The sequence below is a fragment of the Tinamus guttatus genome, unplaced genomic scaffold (genome assembly GCF_059628265.1).
Source record: "Tinamus guttatus ecotype Peru unplaced genomic scaffold, ASM5962826v1 Tinamus_guttatus_pri_ptg000314l, whole genome shotgun sequence".
Lineage (NCBI taxonomy): Eukaryota > Metazoa > Chordata > Aves > Tinamiformes > Tinamidae > Tinamus > Tinamus guttatus.
In genome coordinates this window covers 12,048,664-12,066,338 of record NW_028288848.1, presented here as the reverse complement: position 1 = coordinate 12,066,338, position 17,675 = coordinate 12,048,664, and the positions used below count along the sequence as shown (strand labels likewise).

At 43.0% G+C, this 17,675-nt stretch overlaps 2 protein-coding genes across 3 annotated transcripts in view; one reads left to right on the top strand and one right to left on the bottom strand.

Annotated features, from left to right (window-relative positions):
* BLOC1S2 (biogenesis of lysosomal organelles complex 1 subunit 2) overlaps window positions 1-17,675 on the top strand; it is a 47,042-nt gene that overhangs the window by 5,753 nt on the left and 23,614 nt on the right. The window contains exon 4 of one of the 2 annotated variants that reach the window (XM_088528792.1): window positions 17,413-17,517. The exons of the other annotated variant lie outside the window; for it this stretch is intronic. Within the exon in view, the coding sequence (XP_088384918.1) occupies window positions 17,413-17,517 (105 nt within the window). The remainder of the gene's footprint in view (window positions 1-17,412; window positions 17,518-17,675) is intronic. 2 annotated transcript variants of the gene reach the window in all.
* LOC148594003 (cytochrome P450 2H1-like) lies at window positions 2,786-10,391 on the bottom strand. The gene is made up of 9 exons (XM_088528804.1): window positions 10,184-10,391; window positions 8,186-8,348; window positions 7,100-7,249; window positions 6,300-6,460; window positions 5,705-5,881; window positions 5,123-5,264; window positions 4,696-4,883; window positions 3,481-3,622; window positions 2,786-2,981 (listed from the first exon to the last, which is right to left on the bottom strand). Exons 1-9 carry the CDS (start codon window positions 10,358-10,360, stop codon window positions 2,800-2,802), a joined length of 1,482 nt encoding a protein of 493 aa, XP_088384930.1. The 5' UTR covers window positions 10,361-10,391; the 3' UTR covers window positions 2,786-2,799.

Genomic DNA, 17,675 nt, shown 5'->3' with positions numbered 1-17,675 from the left:
TTGGGAGGAACAAAGATTTTCATTACAGCACTGAGCATTCTAGGGAGGCCTGGAACTTAGCCCCAGATCCACTGTAAATCCTCTACTTGCAGAATGCTGCGGTCATGTTCACTGCTATGTGGCAGTGCTGGGTTGTGTGAGGCTTTTTTTTTTTTTTCTCCTTAGTTGCCTTTCTTAATGCACCTGCTTTGCTTCACTGTGGACTTGGACAACCTAAAGTTAGTACTTAGCAACTCCAGGTGCCTACAAGGTAATAATCCCCAGTGACTGTGAGGTCAGCAGAAGAATTAGCACTTGCAGCAGCTCTGCAAGTGTCACTTTTTTGTTTCTAGTCACTAGTCAAAGTCAATTGAGTAATTACTAATTGAGTGGAATCTCTAGTGATCCCACATGGAAGGCCCAGAGCAGTAGCAAAACTGCTACGTGTGGAAGTGGATCTATACTAAGACTCAGTCTGGTGTTAATTTATTTCAAAAGAGCCCTTTCATTACTGTGTAACCTACTTATGTTCCAAAAATTAAATGTCTGCAATGTAAAAGCTGTAGTCTTCTGTGGCAAACTTCACAGCAAGAAGAATGGTGCCCCATTCACAATGTATTTGGGCTTAATATCTGCTGTGGTACTGTATGGACCTGATGTTTTGCAGAAAGCTGTGACTGATGAAGGTGAACAGAGACTTATGCCACTCCTACAAAATTCTCCAGAGGAACAGGTTGCATTTCCATATACCTTTTTAAAGTGGGTAGAAGTTCCTTCTCAGGAAAGGGGCTCTCACTGGGATAGAGGTGTCCTTGTGGGAGGATTTAACTGAAAAGTCCAAAGTGGAATGAGCTGAAGTTTTAATTAGTACAAGAGCTGAGCCTGGTTGAATCTAGAGATATCTTGTGCTCACAAGAACAAATGGTTCAAGGTTCTTGCTGTCATAGGTGATAGCTACTGTGTCCTGTAGGGTCTGGGTTATGATTTGGAAAGCAGGTGGCTCTGGTGACATCATCACCCAGCTTTCCATGCTAGGAACTGGGCAAATCCCAGTGCAACCAACTCTATCCTAAGATATACAGGACTGTTTTTCACATGGGTTCTATTGCCTTCCTCACCCCGGACTCACTCACCCCTAACAGGATATGCTAGGAACAAGGGAAGTCCAGACAAGCTACTTCTGTTACGTTGTACCAAGTTAGAGGATTTTACTGAAAGTTTTAACAGCACAGCATAAGAATAGGAGAACAGCACCATAAAGATACACAGTAGGAAACCCTGAGGAGACCATGTGTGGGAATTGCTTCTAGATAGTGATTTATGTAGCTCCAAACCAAAGTGATTGGCTTCATGTGCAGCAAGAGTATGGAAAAATCATGAAGGAAGAGGTTTAATGTGAACTTTGTGCTTTTTTCTCTTTTTAGTTGGTGAGGAATCATATCACAATAAACTAGATGTTTTGCTGTACCTTTTATTCATATTCAGTGCCTCTGTAATGCTCTGCTACCAACTTGTGTTATGTCAAGCATATCTGATTTGAGAGAAAAGAAGTTTTGGGTGCTTTACATAAACAACTAATGCCATTGTGATAATGTTGCTCTTCTTGTCTTTTCATGCCTAGCGCAGGTTCACCTGCCTGTCTTCGCTATTAATTATATATCACAGGTTCAAATGGGAAGATACAAGCTGCTATTTCTCTACTCAATGCCACTGTGGGGGTCCCACAATTGTTTCAGGAAATTGGTGCATCTGGTATAATTAGTTGTCCTGTTTTGTCCAATGGACAGCCCTGTAACTTCAATCCTAATATGCTCAGTAAGGTCAGTGTGGTCTCATAAGGCGGATTGTACTCTTACATTGTCACCAGGAAGGAAAGTTTTTTAGGTCATAGACTAGCTCAGTGTTCAAGCGAAGAATAACTTCCATATAAATGAATGAAGTAAAATAGTCATGTATGTACAAGCCTGGGAATACAGTTTGGGAGTCTAGGCTGTGTGGAGGCAGGTTATCCACCAAATCCCTTTGTCTAGGATCTGAGAAAAACAACAGTCCAGTTTATTACTTTTTCTTCATTTTGCAAAATAAAAGTGTAATTTCACAAAACTATAATTCTATTTTAATCATATAAAAGGAAACCCATATGCCTAGTCATCAGATAAACTCCATCCCCAGAATATATATACAAGAGTACAGCATCTGCTGAGCCCCTGAGTTGTGAAGACAGTTTGTGTTTGCTGTTACAAAATAGGTCACAAAGAAATACATGACTACAAAAAAAGACTACAGAGCAGAGACATGTACCTCAAGCTGGTTCTGGGAAAGACTCTGTAGTACAACTGTTTGTTCCTGTTGTGCTGAGAAATCTGGTGCTCTGGACAGCATAGCGGGACTCTCAGAGCCCTAACTGACATAGAACCATAGAATCATTATGGTTGGAAAAGAGCTTCAAGATCATTGCTTCCAACCACAAGCCTTTCAACACGATGCTTGTGTAGAATCATGGACTCCTTATGGTCGCTAAAGACCTTCAAGATCACCGAGCCCAACCATAAGCCATGTCAGGAATCAGATAGGAATCCGGGGCAGGTGAAGTAGGGATGGAGGAAAGCCTGTATAGTTTTGCTGTAGGGAGCTGCCTCCTCCCCGTGCAAGTACATATTTGCCATAGAGCTGAATATGTACAAACATTTTCCTCTAAACTAAAAGGATGATCTTTCTTTTGATAAAGAATCTAGTGTTTCAGTATTTCCAGATTAGAAAATGATTGTCATTTGATGAGAGCTTTCAGAAGCTTGTGGGCTTACAACTGTGTTCACTTGGTTAACGGGGAAGAAAAGAGACCTCATAAGGTTTGGACACATTTAAAACAGTGTTGACTGCTGGAGAAATGTCAATGTCCTTGCGATCTTTGACAGGCTTCAAAGTAAAATTCTGCAGGATGGATGCAAGAAATAAGAATAGCTCCATGCGTGCCAGACCTTCTCCTGCACAGACACGTTTTCCTGCAAGGAAAAATAAAGAAAAGTGGGAAGATAGTGGAATGTTTTTCTAGCAACTTATTTTGATCATTGCTTCATAAAGGTTCAGACATCTCAGAATAAACAAGCAGCACTACAGAATTTTGGAGAAGTGAATGAATTAAACTCGGGGGCTCAGTGTCTAGAACAACTTGGAAGTGTTTGGAGGGCAAAAACACTTTGAAGGTTTCAGCTTCTCATGTCCTGCTGCTGACTGATACTAAGTTTGGAGAGAAGGGACAAGTGGCATGGCTGTGGGTTACGCATCATCCATCTCTTTATTGTAGATTCAATTGGAGGAGATCTTGCAATGGTAAAGGACGAAATCAACTGGAACTCTAGTGCAGGGTTTAGAGCTGCCCAAAAGTGACTGTAACAGGAGATCACTAGCATCACTGTGGAGATCCTGGTGGCAGAGCCACTGAAATTGTCAAGAATCTCTAGGAGAGGAGGACTTAGGTTCTGAAATAGGGAGATTACTTACCTGTAGAAAATGGCAAGAAGTAGTCACTCTTTTTAAAGGTACCATTTGCATTTAAGAAGTGTCCTGGGTCAAATTTTCCTGGATTTGGAAATTCCTTGCTGTCATGCAGGACAGACCTTAGCACAGGAAATATCAGAGTGCCCTGAATTGGCAAAGAGAGAGAAGAGAGTTTTAAACAGAGATAGTCTAAAGCAAAGTGGCATTGTGAAGTTCCCTAGATGGACCCATTATGTACAGCCTTCAGTAAGAAGTAACAAGGTTAAAATTGCATGAGACAAACTAATACCACTTCAGAGGAGCCACATCAGAGGCCTAGACCATTGCCAGTCTTGGTGCATATTCATGCCTCCAAAGGACTCTTAGTTTGAGATATGTGCCTCCCTCTAAAGCTGAGACTTTAATTCTCAACTTCCCAGCTTTGAAATTAAATAGGAACAGAATCCAGCTCCAAAGTTTGTGTGGGGACAATATCTAGCCAGCCTGAAGTCCAGCACAGGAAGCTCCAGCTTCTAGTTGCCTCTTTCTCTGTTCTCTTGCCTTGTGCAAGCTCTATGGTCATCTCAGGGGGCAGCTGAAAGTGAACAATGCAAAACATAGCAGAGCTCTGGGCTACTGAGGTCAGGGTACCTAAGACTGCACATGGACCTGTGATTTGGTGACTTAGGAAGCTGCCCAAATAAATCTCTACTTAGCACATAGATTAAATAGGTATCAGGTGGATAGAAATGCTCTTTCCCTAAGCAAAAGAGCACAGCTTGAAAAGCGTTATTACTGATCATGGATTCATGCTCCTTTACTCTTCTAGCCTGTAAAAAGCTAGCAGAACTTTCTAATCTAACAAATCAAAGCTTAAGTGAGGAAAAATGTGTGCCACCAGTCTATGTAGAAACTAAGCATGGCAAAAACTCTTTGCAATGCAGTTCAATGTCAAGAGTGGTGAGAAAATTTAGGTTTTTTTCCAAAGAAATTACAAAAGCTTGTTTGCTTGCATTTGTGTGAAATAACAGAAAACTTCCTTCTCACACAGAGGATGGAAAGGCTTTGTTCAAACAGAAGGAGCTGGAGCAGGTAACATCTAGATGCCCCTTTCAGACTAAATTATTCTATGCTTAATTTTCAATGTTGAAAAGAAAATAGGATGCAATGAACAGAAAGCAGAGCTTTGCCCTCTTGGGGCATAGGATCCTGACTTTTCCCAGAAGCGCTAGAACTGACCTTGGGGATAAAATAGCCTCTGAATTTGGTGTCCTTGGTCACAGCATGTGGGACATTAAGTGGAACTAAATCGATGAATCTCTGGATTTCATGGACCACAGCCTCTGTGTATGGCATCTTGCTCCGATCTGCCATGCAGGGACTTCGGTCTCGGCCAATCACCTGGTCAATCTCCTTGTGGATTTTCTCTGTTAGAAAATAAATCAGCGTTGAATGGACAAGCCTCCTGTGTGTTTGCCTGGACCTATCCTGTGTGTACAGCAAAACTTGCTTTGTGCACACCAGCAATAATCGTTAATCGTTTCCATTTTGTAAAGACATGTTTCCTGAATCAGAGAAACATTGCCCCTTGTAGTAATGACATGAGTTGTTCAAATTGATACAATGACATAAAAAAGCTTTCAGTTATTTATTCCCTTTGTATTACCTTCTATCTCTGGGTATTTCGAGAGAATCAGAAGTCCATATCTCAGTGTGTTGCTGGTTGTTCCTGTCCCAGCAAGGAACAAATCAAGTGTGGTTCTGGTCAAGTTCTCAGCATTAAAATATGAATGACCATTTCCTTTCTCCTGGAAAAAGATTTGGCAAATTGAGAAACTTGTTTACCTAAGTTATCTAAGGCAATGTGTTTATGAAGGAATGTCCTGTACCCATTATACATGTTCTTAGATACATCTAATGTCCATTCTGAAATGCAACATTCACTCTCCAGAACACCAGCAACTACAGTATTTTTACTGACTAACATCATGACTTTTTTAAAAATTTTGAAGGAACACTTGCTTACATCAACCTCCTTGATCTTCAGCTTTCCTAATGAGTGCTGCATGTCATTGTTCTATGTTTCTCTCTTTCTAAAATTCTTAGTAAGAAAATGGAGAGGACAGACTGAAATTGATGTGCCATGAAAAACAAATGTGCAATAGTAGAGTGCCCTGTGAGAACTCTAAGATCCTGGGATTCCAAACAATGTTCTTATTGTAATCTAAAAAGACATCTGTTACACTACCTGTTCCATTTTGATAAGAAAAGCATCAATAAAATCTCGAGGACAGCTGGGATCCAGAGTTTCCTGGTGGGCTCTTACAATTTTATTAACAAAATCATCAATTTCATCGAAGTTTTTCCCCATTTTATGATGAGGCCCAGGTAAGCGTTCCAGGACACTTGGGAAGAAATTGTATAACTGTAAAAATAAAGTGATGGAAAAGCACATCCTGGTTAATTTGAATGAGGCAATGTTTTCTCTTAGCAGTCATTATGAAAAGAGATCAGTTAAGCCATTTTGGAACTGTAGGTCTTTAATATTAAACTAGAATATAATGCCTTTTACAAACTTCATGGTGTCACGTGGTGTCAAGGAAACAGTTTACTACACTTTGATTACTTTTACAATGATATCCTACTTTGGACGTATAATCAATGGCAAATTGTTAAGGAAAAAAAAAGACTGAGAAATTCTTTGCTTAACTGCTTTTTTGGCCTTTAGAAATCATCTCGTACTTTAGGACAAACAATCTCAAAGAAAAACTAATAACATAAATATTCACTAATAAAATATAGTCATTAATATATTTATTAATAAAAGGAAACTTTGCACGTACCGTTGTATACGTAGACTGCTGGTTTTTGCTATTTTCCTCTAGCAAGTCAAGTAAAGTCAGAAATTTTTTGTCCTCATAATCAAACCGATCCCCAAAGACGATGGAGCAGATGATGTTGGAAACAGAATGGGTTAGGTAGTTGGTAGGATCAAAGGGCCGCTCTGTAACAAAATCAGCATCTTGCATTAGTTGTTTTGGTCCAGCGTTCCCTCCCCTGACACTACTGGGGAGCTTTGCATCTATTGTATGATGTACATCTCTCTCGTTTACAGGATGCTCATTAGAGAAGGCCCTGAGTATCCCACCAAATCCCGTGGTCGTGGAAGTGGTGTTCCAGCATCCTTTTAGGTTTGTCTGTTTTTTTCTTTACAGAATAAGCATATGTGAAGGCTGGTTGCAGAAAGGAACGCTGTGGTTCTTGCCAGGACTGTGACACTCTCAGGGGAGATCCTTAGAAGAAATAGTTTTGACTGATAAGCTACCAGAAAAAGCTTTTATGGGGTGAATCCAAAGGGGTTACCCTATGCCCTAGATAACAGCCTGTAGTAGCCCCCATCCCCGACATCACATCCCTAAGAGTTGGGAAGTATTGTCTAGTATTCAGAAGACTGGGCCCAAAACCAAATAGCTGGAAATTAGTTATCTTGTCACCAGCTTCTTCAAGACCCCTCGGACTAGGGAGCAAATTCAGCAGCCGTGTGCCCACTTCTTGTGTCATGCATTTGGTGAAGCAGCTCCACACTCTTCACGCTCTTTGCCACTACTAAGCTGTCCTAGGAGCCACAAAGTTCACATCTTACCGCGTGTGTTCTTGAGCCTCTCCACCAGAAAATGAGCTTCCTCCTGGATCCGCTGCTCAATGCTTTTCTTCCCCATCCCAAAATCACGCAGGGTGGTGAGGGCAAATCGTCGGAGTTGTTTCCAGACCTCCCCATTGCCAGTTGCAATGCCTAACAGAGGAAGGAAAAGCAGAGATGCTGTGAGGAGACAGACTTTTTTCCTCTGTTAAGAGTTACACAGTGAATACCTGACATGCAAAAACACCTTGTTGTGGACATTTACTGCAATTGCTATATGCCCCAAAACCTAATTCTCTGCACTTCTGAAGATGGCAGATCTGTTCATTTGGATTGCCACAAGCTGAGTAAAACACCAGGACAAAGGGAAGGAGGAGCATGAAGTAGTCTTTGAAAAGGGGACTGGGGATGATGTTCCTCATTATTGGATGCCACCAGGCTTTCTCTAAGAGTGCTGCTGAAATAATCATTACAGGAAAGGGCTGCTTGTTTATTGTAGAAGGTGACGGCATCTACTGACTGTGAGGTTGCTTGAAAATCCTGACAATTCTGTTTTCCCTTGTTTTCTAGCCTTCTGTCTCCTTCATACACTGGAATAGCTGTTTACTTAGATAAACAGCATACTGGGAACTGCTATGCTGAATGAACCCATGGCATAGCTTTTACTGGCCTTGGCCTAGGCCTGTGTTTAACTTCCCTTTATTGTGCTTTGGAATTTGGCTTTTGGTCTTTCCTTAGCAGTCTTGTATTGCTAATGTTTTCAGAGACAGGAAAAGTTTACCAGCATACTTCATGAACAATATTTTTGCCTAGAAATTGCAGACTGCTGAAAAAAACAAGGCACTCAGTGAAGCCAGCCTACGACCTTAAACAGCTTATGTGTGTTTGTACGTGTGTATGTGTCATTCCCATTTACTCAAGGATCCAAGTAGAGAATTTGGCTTTTTGTCTTTCATTTTGCCTTTTTTCTTTTTTAATATCTGTCAATAATAAACAAAATCCCCACACTGCCTCTTTCACTTCCTTCTCAGCCCTTTCCTGGAGCATTGAAAGCATCAGCTCTGCACGCTAAGATTACCAGGAACGTACCTTGGCCTTTGAGGAATTTCTCAATTAGTGGTAGAATGCCTCTTCCACTGAAATCATCTGCCTGATCAATCAGAGCTTCTTTCACAGCATCATAACCATAAAGGACCACAACCTCTTTTGGGCCAAAATGTATTTTGAAGACAGGACCATACTTTTGGCTGAGCTGTAGGAAAGAACACAAAGAAAATCACACTAGAACTGTGTCTTCACAGCACCTTTGGGACAGTCTGGACTCCTTGGTACAGGGGGGTAACAACAGTTTACACAGGCTCAAAAAGCAGTTAGTTAGACATGGTCACAGAGGTCCATGGAGGGTTTTCAAACAGAAATGCACCACGTTTATTTTGAAAAGCTTCTGAGCCGCAAATCCCTGGGCACTGGAAGAGTATACCAGGGAAGAATCTCTGACTCCTTGTGCTGGTTACGTATGCTATCCTGGGCATCTGCATTGGGCTTGCAGTTGAGAAAAGAACATGGACTTTTGGTGTAACCTGAAACACATTTTCTCATGTTAAGCCTTTGAGAGCAAGGTAGATAAAGTCCTATTTTTTATCATAGAAAAACTGAATAACCTAAAATAAAGCAGGATGCCTAAGGAATGCTTAGGCTAAGGAATGTGATTATCAACATTCACAAGCACTGAGGCAGAAAGGACCTCTTATATGTGTGTTTGATAGTGTACACAGTGATGCGAGCCACCTTTTTGGCCCAAAGAAGTGAATGCTCTGAAGCAGTTTTGTAAGTCCTAACACTTCATGAAAGTGTTGTGTTTTTGGTGGTGGTGGTGGTCTTTTTTTCTTTTTTTTTTTAACTGTGGATGTATATGTGGATGCCACCCCACCATGACAGACACAATGTTCTCTTATGCTCCAGTCCATAAAATTGGTTATCAGTGTCCAAACTGGAGGCATGTAGTCATTGGACTGGAAAGACTGGGATTATGCTTTTCCCAGATGAATCTCAGTCACTGTTAAGGGTGCATGAGAAAAGAATCGGAATACATTTAGGCTCAGGCATATTTAATCTACAAGAGTTTCCTTTTAACAGTGCCTAACATGCAAAATTCCGAGCTCTCCACAGACTCTATTTTTGGAGGAACAATGCTTCTGGTATAGAGTTGCTGTGTGGAGACAGATAAATGGAGACTGAACTATAGGGGTTGAAGTAGATTGCTGCCAGTGGTTCTGAAAAGCCTTCTACTACATGACCTGTTGGCAGGTGCAGCTGTGTTACCCCTTGTCCTTCCCCTTCTCTAAGAATTCATACTTGACAAAATGCTACAGTGCCACCATGTTTCCACATACTGGTGAGACTTGCAGACTTGCTGAGCCTGTAGCTCAAGCCTCGAGCTTCTCAGCTGGTCTGAATTCCTGGGAATACTGCGATTTGTCCCCATGGAGAGGACCTCAGTTCAAAGTGTCTGGAAGCCCGGAGACCTTTCTCATCCATTCATTATCTTCTCCATCTACTCATGTTGCAGCTGCTCCTACAGAACTCCCAACACACAGGTTTGTGTTTGACAAATGTGTGCCATTAGCTGGGAGAAGAAACGAGTAGCACACTTCACCTCCAGAATTTTCTGCTTCACACTCTACTTCTCCTCTTAGGAGATCCCATCTATCTATGTCTATCTGCTAGGAAGGAGAGGCAGCAAAATGGAGTGGAGGTCATTCCCAAAGCAGGGCTAGGCAATGTTGCCAGAGTCATGTGGAGCTGGGCACAAGAAGACTACCATGAACTGCATCAGTACCTTGGCTGCAAAGCCATTTCAGTACTGTCATGAGATCAGCAGAGCACTCCTCGTTATGATTATTATAATAGATAACATACAGATTACAGATGCACACATTTTTGAGAAAGTTTCTTTTTTAGTGCTGCTGACATTCAGTTAATGCAGCTTTGACATTGTCTGTTGCATTGAGCTGAAAGCCCATCTGTACTGGACTTCATTTTAAATGCAATAGAGGCAACGTAGGAAGAAAAGAGACAATCCCTTACCTTCTCCAGGCTTTGAGGCATGTTTCGTGGATTCAAATGGAACACGCTTCCAATTAAGGGGAGTGCTAAAGGACCAGGAGGCTGCTTCCCTGGATTAGATTTACCTTTCCATGCTGAAAAGAGAAGGCATGAGAAACAAGTCATTAAGAAAATAGTGGTCAATCCTAGGGGCTCCATGGTGGGCCAAATAAAAGATGTCAAGTTTCAGAAGAAACTGAAACTGGACCTGCAAAGCCAGTTATATATATATGTTCTAGCACTGAAACACATGGGAAAATCAGCCAATGACACCTCTCTGTTTCTGATGAGATAGGAGGTTACTTATCAACCTGCAAAAGATAAAAAAATGAACCAATTGGAAATGAAGTAACTGTTGACATAGACGATTTGTGTGTTTGTGTGTGTTCCTAGCTTGTGTTCCTTTGTGTAACACAGAACATAAGAAATCAGCTTCTAATGCTATCTAAAGAACTTGAAATACATTTTTCTTGATCTGTAGTAATCCTTGTGACAAGTGTAAATAGAGTAATGCTGTCCTGGTGTGTTCCTTTACAGAATAAAGGTAGTGAATGGTAGAGAGCCAAGATGCATTATGGACCAGAAAAAATAGAGCCTACTGCAGTGTATATACCTATATAGTCAGTTCTTGCTGTTTGTCCTCACTCGCAGAGTAACCACCACCAGTCACTAAGCACAGTGGAGGGAGGGAGGAATTGTGGCAGAAGAAAGGACATAAGCCTTTCCACACTCTGTCTTGGCTTGTACTTAACTGCTCTGTGGCTCTTTCCCTCAGACCCACGGGGTCTCTGGTCTTTTCTCCTTCTCCGGAGACACACCAAAATGAGACCTCAGAAATGAGTGGAGAGTGAGGTGGATTGAGTACTAGCTGCTGGATGGCACAGCCCTGAGGGTCATGATAAATGAGGCCGAGTCTAGTTGGAGGCCTATAGCCAGTGGTGTCTCTCAGGGATGAGTACTGGGCCCTGTACTGCTCAACTTGTTCATCAATGACTTGGACAAGGGGACAGGGTGCGCTCTGAGCAAGTTTGCGGATGATACCAAACCGGGTGGAGTGGCCGACACTACCGAGGACTGTACTGCCATTCAGAGGGACCCAGACAGGTTGGAGAGTTGGGTGGAGAGGAACCGCGTGAGGTTCAACAAGGAGAAGTGCAAGGTCCTGCAGCTGGGGAGGAATAACCCCAGGCACCAGTACAGATTAGGGGTCGATCTGCTGGAAAGCAGCTCCGTGGAGAGGGATCTGGGAGTCCTGGTTGGCAACAAGTTAACCATGAGTGAGCAATGTGCCCTCATTGCCAAGAAGGCCAATGGGATCCTGGCCTGCATCAGGAGGAGTGTTGCCAGCAGGTCGAGGGAGGGGATCCTCCCCCTCTACTCAGCTCTGGTGAGGCCGCACCTGGAGTATTGGGTGTGATTCTGGGTTCCCCAGTACAAGAGGGACATGGAGCTTCTAGAGAGGGTCCAGTGTAGCACGACAAAGATGATTAAAGGACTGGAGCATCTATCACATGAGGAAAGACTGAGTGAGCTGGGCCTGTTTAGTCTAGAGAAGAGAAGACTAGAGACTTAGTCTAGAGACTGAGAAGACTAGACTGAGAGGGGATGTGATCAATATGTACAAGTACCTGAGGGGAGAATATAGGGAAGATGGGGCCAAACTCTTCTCAGAGGTGGCCACTGACAGGACAAGGGGTAATGGGTGCAAGTTGAAACAAAGGAAGTTTCACATCCATATGACAAAGTACCCGTGTGTTTAAAAGCTAGATGTGAGTAGGCGAGTGAAAATGAGAACAGCCTTCCAGACCATGTCTGGAGGCATGGTGGCATTGGGCTGGCAATTTTTCCCCCTTCACTTTTGCGGATAAAGTGACTTTCAGTGCCTGACTGGCAACACCAAGGCTAAACAGCTGCTGTGAATACTAATCCATTGGAAAAACAGGGCTTTGCTTACAGCTAAACTCCAAGGTCCAGGCACTCCCTTTTTAATGAACTCAATCTAGGCATCAGCTGATAGATTCCACACTCACTGGGGAAGAGGGCAGCAGCTCTGCTCCTGAGAGCACGCTAGGGACTGGGGGATGCAGAGGGGAAGGCTACAGGGACAGGCACCCCTAGGTGACCCATCAGGGGGTACTTCCTCATTCCCTATGCCCAGCCCACAGCAGCCACGCTTGGCACACGAAAGGTTTATGAACGTCAGGGAGGGCTGACGCATTTTCCTACCTGCCATGGCAGGTGAATGACATTGCACACTGAAGTACGAACACCTGAACTACAGATTGAACTGCCATGCCCTGAACTCCCTTGGCCACAAACAGGGGTTGAAAAGTAGCAAGGGTAAGAGGGCAACTGCCTAGTGATCAAGAGCAATTGAAAGGGAAGAACAAACTTAAATGAACAAATGCAAAGAATCAAAACACGTAACTACAGCTATCTGTCTAATGCATCTAACCATGGTATAAAATTTTTAAAAGGATTTTAAGCTACTTGTCTAAGAGATCATTTTTAAAAATTAAATTTTGTATTGCTATACATATGGAAATTTCTTGTCTATTGGCTTCACGGATATTCAGCCTTCATAATTTTACACATGCCCCATCACTGTGTAAGCAATAATCTGATAGATTGGTTCTGGCTGCACTGGCTTTGAATATTTTTAGACAAAAAAGAAGAATCAAAAGAGAAGGAAAAAAAAAAGAAGAAGTTATTCCTCATATTTCAAAACATCAGGCTCCAAAGCTAAAAGGCTTACATCTCGTCTGGTGGTCTACACCTGCACTAGAGTTAATGGGATCAGTCAGGAATGTCTTGAGATAGAATCATAGGTAAGGCAAAGTGCTCCCTTAAAACCTTAAAATGCCCATTTATCAACATTACATTCATGACTGTATGTCCAGAAAGTCCAGTATTTGCATCAAAATATTTTTGGTTCTTAAAGAAGACTGCAAAACCAAAGAGGACCCCGGAGAGTTGTGTCACTGAGGACAACCTTTGCAGTTAGCCACTTTGCTTATCTCCCCCCACTCCTTTTCTGGTCCTGGCATCCTTAGACACAGCCCAAGGAGAGCTTTTTGGGATTCAGTTCTTGTTAATATACAAAATACTCTTCAGAAACACCATTCCTCAAGCAAAGGTTTGTGCTGCAGTGGCTGAGGTGCTGCAGACTTGCTCCTTTCTCAGGTGCTCTGCAAGTAAGTGGGAAGGTTCTTTCTTCTCTCCAAAAGCCTTCTTTGATCAAGGAATTGCACTGTGTTGTACAGTCTGATTAGCCACATGTGTAATTACATTATGATGCAGAATCATGCGGACCATATCTGATACACCTGAGCCTGCCAAAGTTGTAAAAGTTGCACCATGCAAATCTATGTGATGTTTGTTTAGTACATTTGCTAAAAATCACTTACTTCTTGACAGAGAAACAGCACCAAGACATTGATGTCTTTGTGCCTATTAAAGCTGGGTGCCTGCGCAGGTGGTTTATTACCTGAGTCCTGGAATTTTTTTCTTCTCTTATTGTTTCTGCTGTGTCCCACATGCTGCTTTCAAAACAAGCTCATACAGGACTCAGTTAGTGCTGCCATTTAGTGCCAAATAATTCTTCATATTCTGTTCATCCTTAGAATTGGAGAGGGATTTGGGAGTCCTGGTTGACAAGAAGTCAACAATGTGCCGTCGTGGCCAAGAAGGCCAATGGGATACTGGCCTGCATCAGGAGGAGTGTTGCCAGCGGGTCAAGGGAGGGGATCCTGGCCCTCTACTCAGCTCTGGTGAGGCCGCACCTGGAGTACTGGGTGTGGTTCTGGGCTCCACAGTATAAGAGGGATGTGGAGCTGCTGGAGAGAGTCCAGCGCAGGGCCACAAGGATGATCAGGGGCCTGGAACATCTGCCCTACGAGGAGAGGCTGAGGGAGTTGGGCCTGTTCAGCCTGGAGAAGAGAAGGCTGAGAGGGGATCTAATCAGTGTCTATAAGTACCTCAAGGGAGGCAGTGAAGAGGATGGTGCTGGTCTCTTTTCAGTGGTGGCCACCGACAGAACTAGAGGTAATGGCTGGAAACTGAAGCTCCAAAAGTTCCACATGAACTTAAGGAAACATTTCTTAACAGTGAGGGTGACAGAGCACTGGAACAGGCTGCCTAGAGAGGTTTTGGAGTCTCCTTCTCTGGAGATCTTCAAAACTCGCTTGGACGCAGTCCTGTGCCATGTGCTCTAGGTGACCCTGCGTGTGCAGGGCGGGGTTGGACTAGATGATCTCTAGAGGTCCCTTCCAACCTTAAGCATTCTATGATTCTAAGCCAGGAGCTTAGGTCCAACACTCTCACCCCCCAGCGCTGTCTGAAAGGCTTTGGCATAGATGAAACCTTGGTCTAGGCCAGCTTTGGCTGCTGGCTGTTCTGGTACTTCTCTCCACCTATGTCCATCCACACATTGCAGGATGGGTTTAATTCACCTAAAGACGAGGCTGAGAGTAGAGGGCAGACAGAAGAGTAAATCTTCACCATGAAGTAGCTCCTTTTTGCTGTCTTCTTTTTTTTCTTTTTGATTTCCAGCTTTCATCAGAAAACTCTAGCAATGTTTTTGGGGGAACACAAATAAATCTTACCTGTTCCCACAGGTGTTTCAGTAAATAAAATCACATTTTATTCCCAAAGGCCATAAACTCACATGTGAACCCTGAATGCTTTTGAAAGTGAGTGTAGAGTCCAGCAGAAGAGGAGTCCTTGCGGCACATTCGCTGAGGTAGTTTCTGTAGATTGTTGGGTTTCCACCTAACACAGACACATTTTTCTGGCTGGAGGAGAAAAACAGCCTATTGAAAAGCTGGCAACTGGCACTGCAGTAAAGAAACTTTGGCAGGACCTTTTACATTAACTGATATTGAGTTGTTATGAGAAATGAGCAATTCCCGCTGCTTGGCTAACCTGTTAATAATTCCTGATCAGGTCAGATGGTTACAGAGACACGATGTACCTTTACTGCTTGATGCCACCAATGGCTGTGCGAGGTCCCCTGAGTTTCTGGAGTGCTGTGAGATCCCAGTGCTCTCTCCTGGCTGGTGCTGTCTCCATGTGGGTTTCCTCAAGCTGCCAGGGAGGGGTTGGCAGAAGCCTTTGTGCAGCTCCACAGCTCTCATCTTTACTGAGGAGCATGGGCCATGGGAAGCAACCGTGTCTCCCCTGCAGCATGGATTCCCACAGGAGTCCTCCTCTCTCCGGGACCCGTGGGGCTCCCCAGACACCTGTGTGTTACGTGCTGGTGTGTCAGCAGCAGCACGTGCTGGGCTGCCTGAGGGTGCTGTGAGCAGCGCACCATAAGATGAAGCTGTGCCAGTCAGAGCCCTCACCCCAGCAGCCTCGCACTGCCGTTTTTCATTCAGAGCTTCGAGTCTTTATTTCAGTTTTCCATATCCTCCTCTCAGATTTTAGGAGATATCTTCCACAAAATGCACAGATAGAGACAAGCAACAAGCAAAAATTCTGCTTGTTGCCGTGTGTCAGGTTAAAGCCAAGCAAGCAGCTCTGCAGGGCAGACTGTGTTTCATGACTACTGTTTCATGACTACTATTCATGCTAAAATTTACAGTATCTTAGCTTTTAAAAGCCTTTAATGAAGACACTTAATGCCATTTTATCCTGACCACATTCAGGAAAATGTGTTTAGCATGGTGTGGCAGGTGTGATATTTCACCCTCACCTGATGGAACTACCGAGGTCTGGGAGTCCAAATCACATCCCTCCCCAGATGCCACAAGCAGTAATACAGAAATCACAACTCTGCACTGCAAACTGCTTAACGAGGGCCCTGCCTTGCAAAGAAGAGGGCAGATGCAAACAAGACAGGGTGTCTGACCCCCAGAGCTTATGGTCTTTTGACTGCAAAACAGGCTTTTTATCCAATTCTTCATTCTTCATTCACGGCAATAAACTACTTTGCAGCACTTCCAGTCTCCCTATGGGCTAAAAGTCTTGTAAAACAGTCTCTCAATGGAAATTGTTAGCCATTTTTTTCTAATGCTGGTCTGCTCTTTGAAGTGCACAGAGGGAACAAAAAGCCAAGTAACACTACCATGAAACACTTCATACAGACAGTTAGAGCCACATGATGATTTCCCTACTCAGGAAAGGAATCAGCATGAGGAAGTCTGCAAAGATAATAATCTCATTCCTCTAATTCCTGAGGGAGTGAGAAGGTGACTCCTATTTTGTATTTTCCAAGACCCCAGGTGACATGACAAATCCAAATACCAGGCAACATGGCAAAGAAAACCTTTCCACAGAAAAAGGACTCTTTATTCCACTACACTGGCATAAGCATGCAGAAGTTCTCTTGTATTCAGAAGAATGACTCCAGATTAATAGGAGGATGAATAAGAGCAGAATTACCAGCAGTGGCTCATCATCTTCTAAAACACCTCTCCACGGAATGATCACTGATTTTGAGCAGATCCAGGGAAAGTATGGTCTATCATTTAGTTCTAGGGTTATTATGAAAGAGAAACAACCCATTGATTATAGATAGAAAATGATTCTGCTGTGGGGCTCTTCACCTCTGTTGCTTACAGGAAGAGTGAAAATCGCTCATGGTGAATCAGAAGCTCCCTAATACCTCCGTGAATATTCCCTATTTGGGGTCTGTATCTGTTTTCAGAAAGAAGGAAAACTACTGGCAGAAACCTTTCTCTGCCTGCTTTGCTCCAACCAAGTTTTTACACAAGGGATCTGCACACACACATCAACCTTTCTAACAGGAGCAAAATTACACTTCTCACTTATACTGCAACCAGGTCTGAAGGAAAGAAGGCTGCAAAATATACATGTTGTTACACAATGCCAATCTTGTGTATTTCTTTAAGTCTATAGACTACATAGTTTCAGAAGTATAGTGATATTTCCTCTTACACTAGCCTATGTCATAACGATTTTACCACTGATTTCAGAACTGGTTGAGATCGAGTAACACTTTTTTGATTCCCACACTATTATATTAGTGTTGAGTTTGAAACTATAGGTTAAACTTCTCATTTTTCACTGAAATATGACTATCAGCATCACCACTTGATTTTGGAGGCAAGTAAGGAAGGAGTTTTTAAAATGTTTTATCCAAGGAATGTCCTTATGGACATAAGGAGAAATCCTTATGTTTTGAGCGTGAATTGCTTCCTTGAGTGAGTGAATAAGAACTGATAAATATGATTTCTCTACTTTTCAAGATGCTGCTCTTCAGCCTTATCTGGAACAGATCAACCTGATTGAGGAGCAGGTTGCAGCTTTGGAGCAGACAGCTTATAAATTGGATGCATATTCCAAAAAACTTGGTAACTATTGCCCCCTACTGTTACTAGCTGTCAACATAACCCCTTGTGAGGGGATTTAACGAGGTAAAATAAGTTTCTCTGAGCTCCTCCACTGTCTGAACAGCATGGCATTGACCTGCATTTAGGGGACTGAATACTGGTGGTGCATGGGAAGTGGC

Bases quoted from the DNA above. Each gene is read 5' to 3' on its own strand.
- LOC148594003 (XM_088528804.1), bottom strand. From the start codon at position 10,360: ATGGAGCCCCTAGGATTGACCACTATTTTCTTAATGACTTGTTTCTCA. The intron at 7,250-8,185 runs GTACGTTCCTGG...TTCCTCTGTTAG, and splicing joins GAAATTCCTCAAAGGCCAAG to GCATTGCAACTGGCAATGGG. The intron at 3,623-4,695 runs GTCAGTTCTAGC...TTGCCAATTCAG, and splicing joins GAGGCTATTTTATCCCCAAG to GGCACTCTGATATTTCCTGT.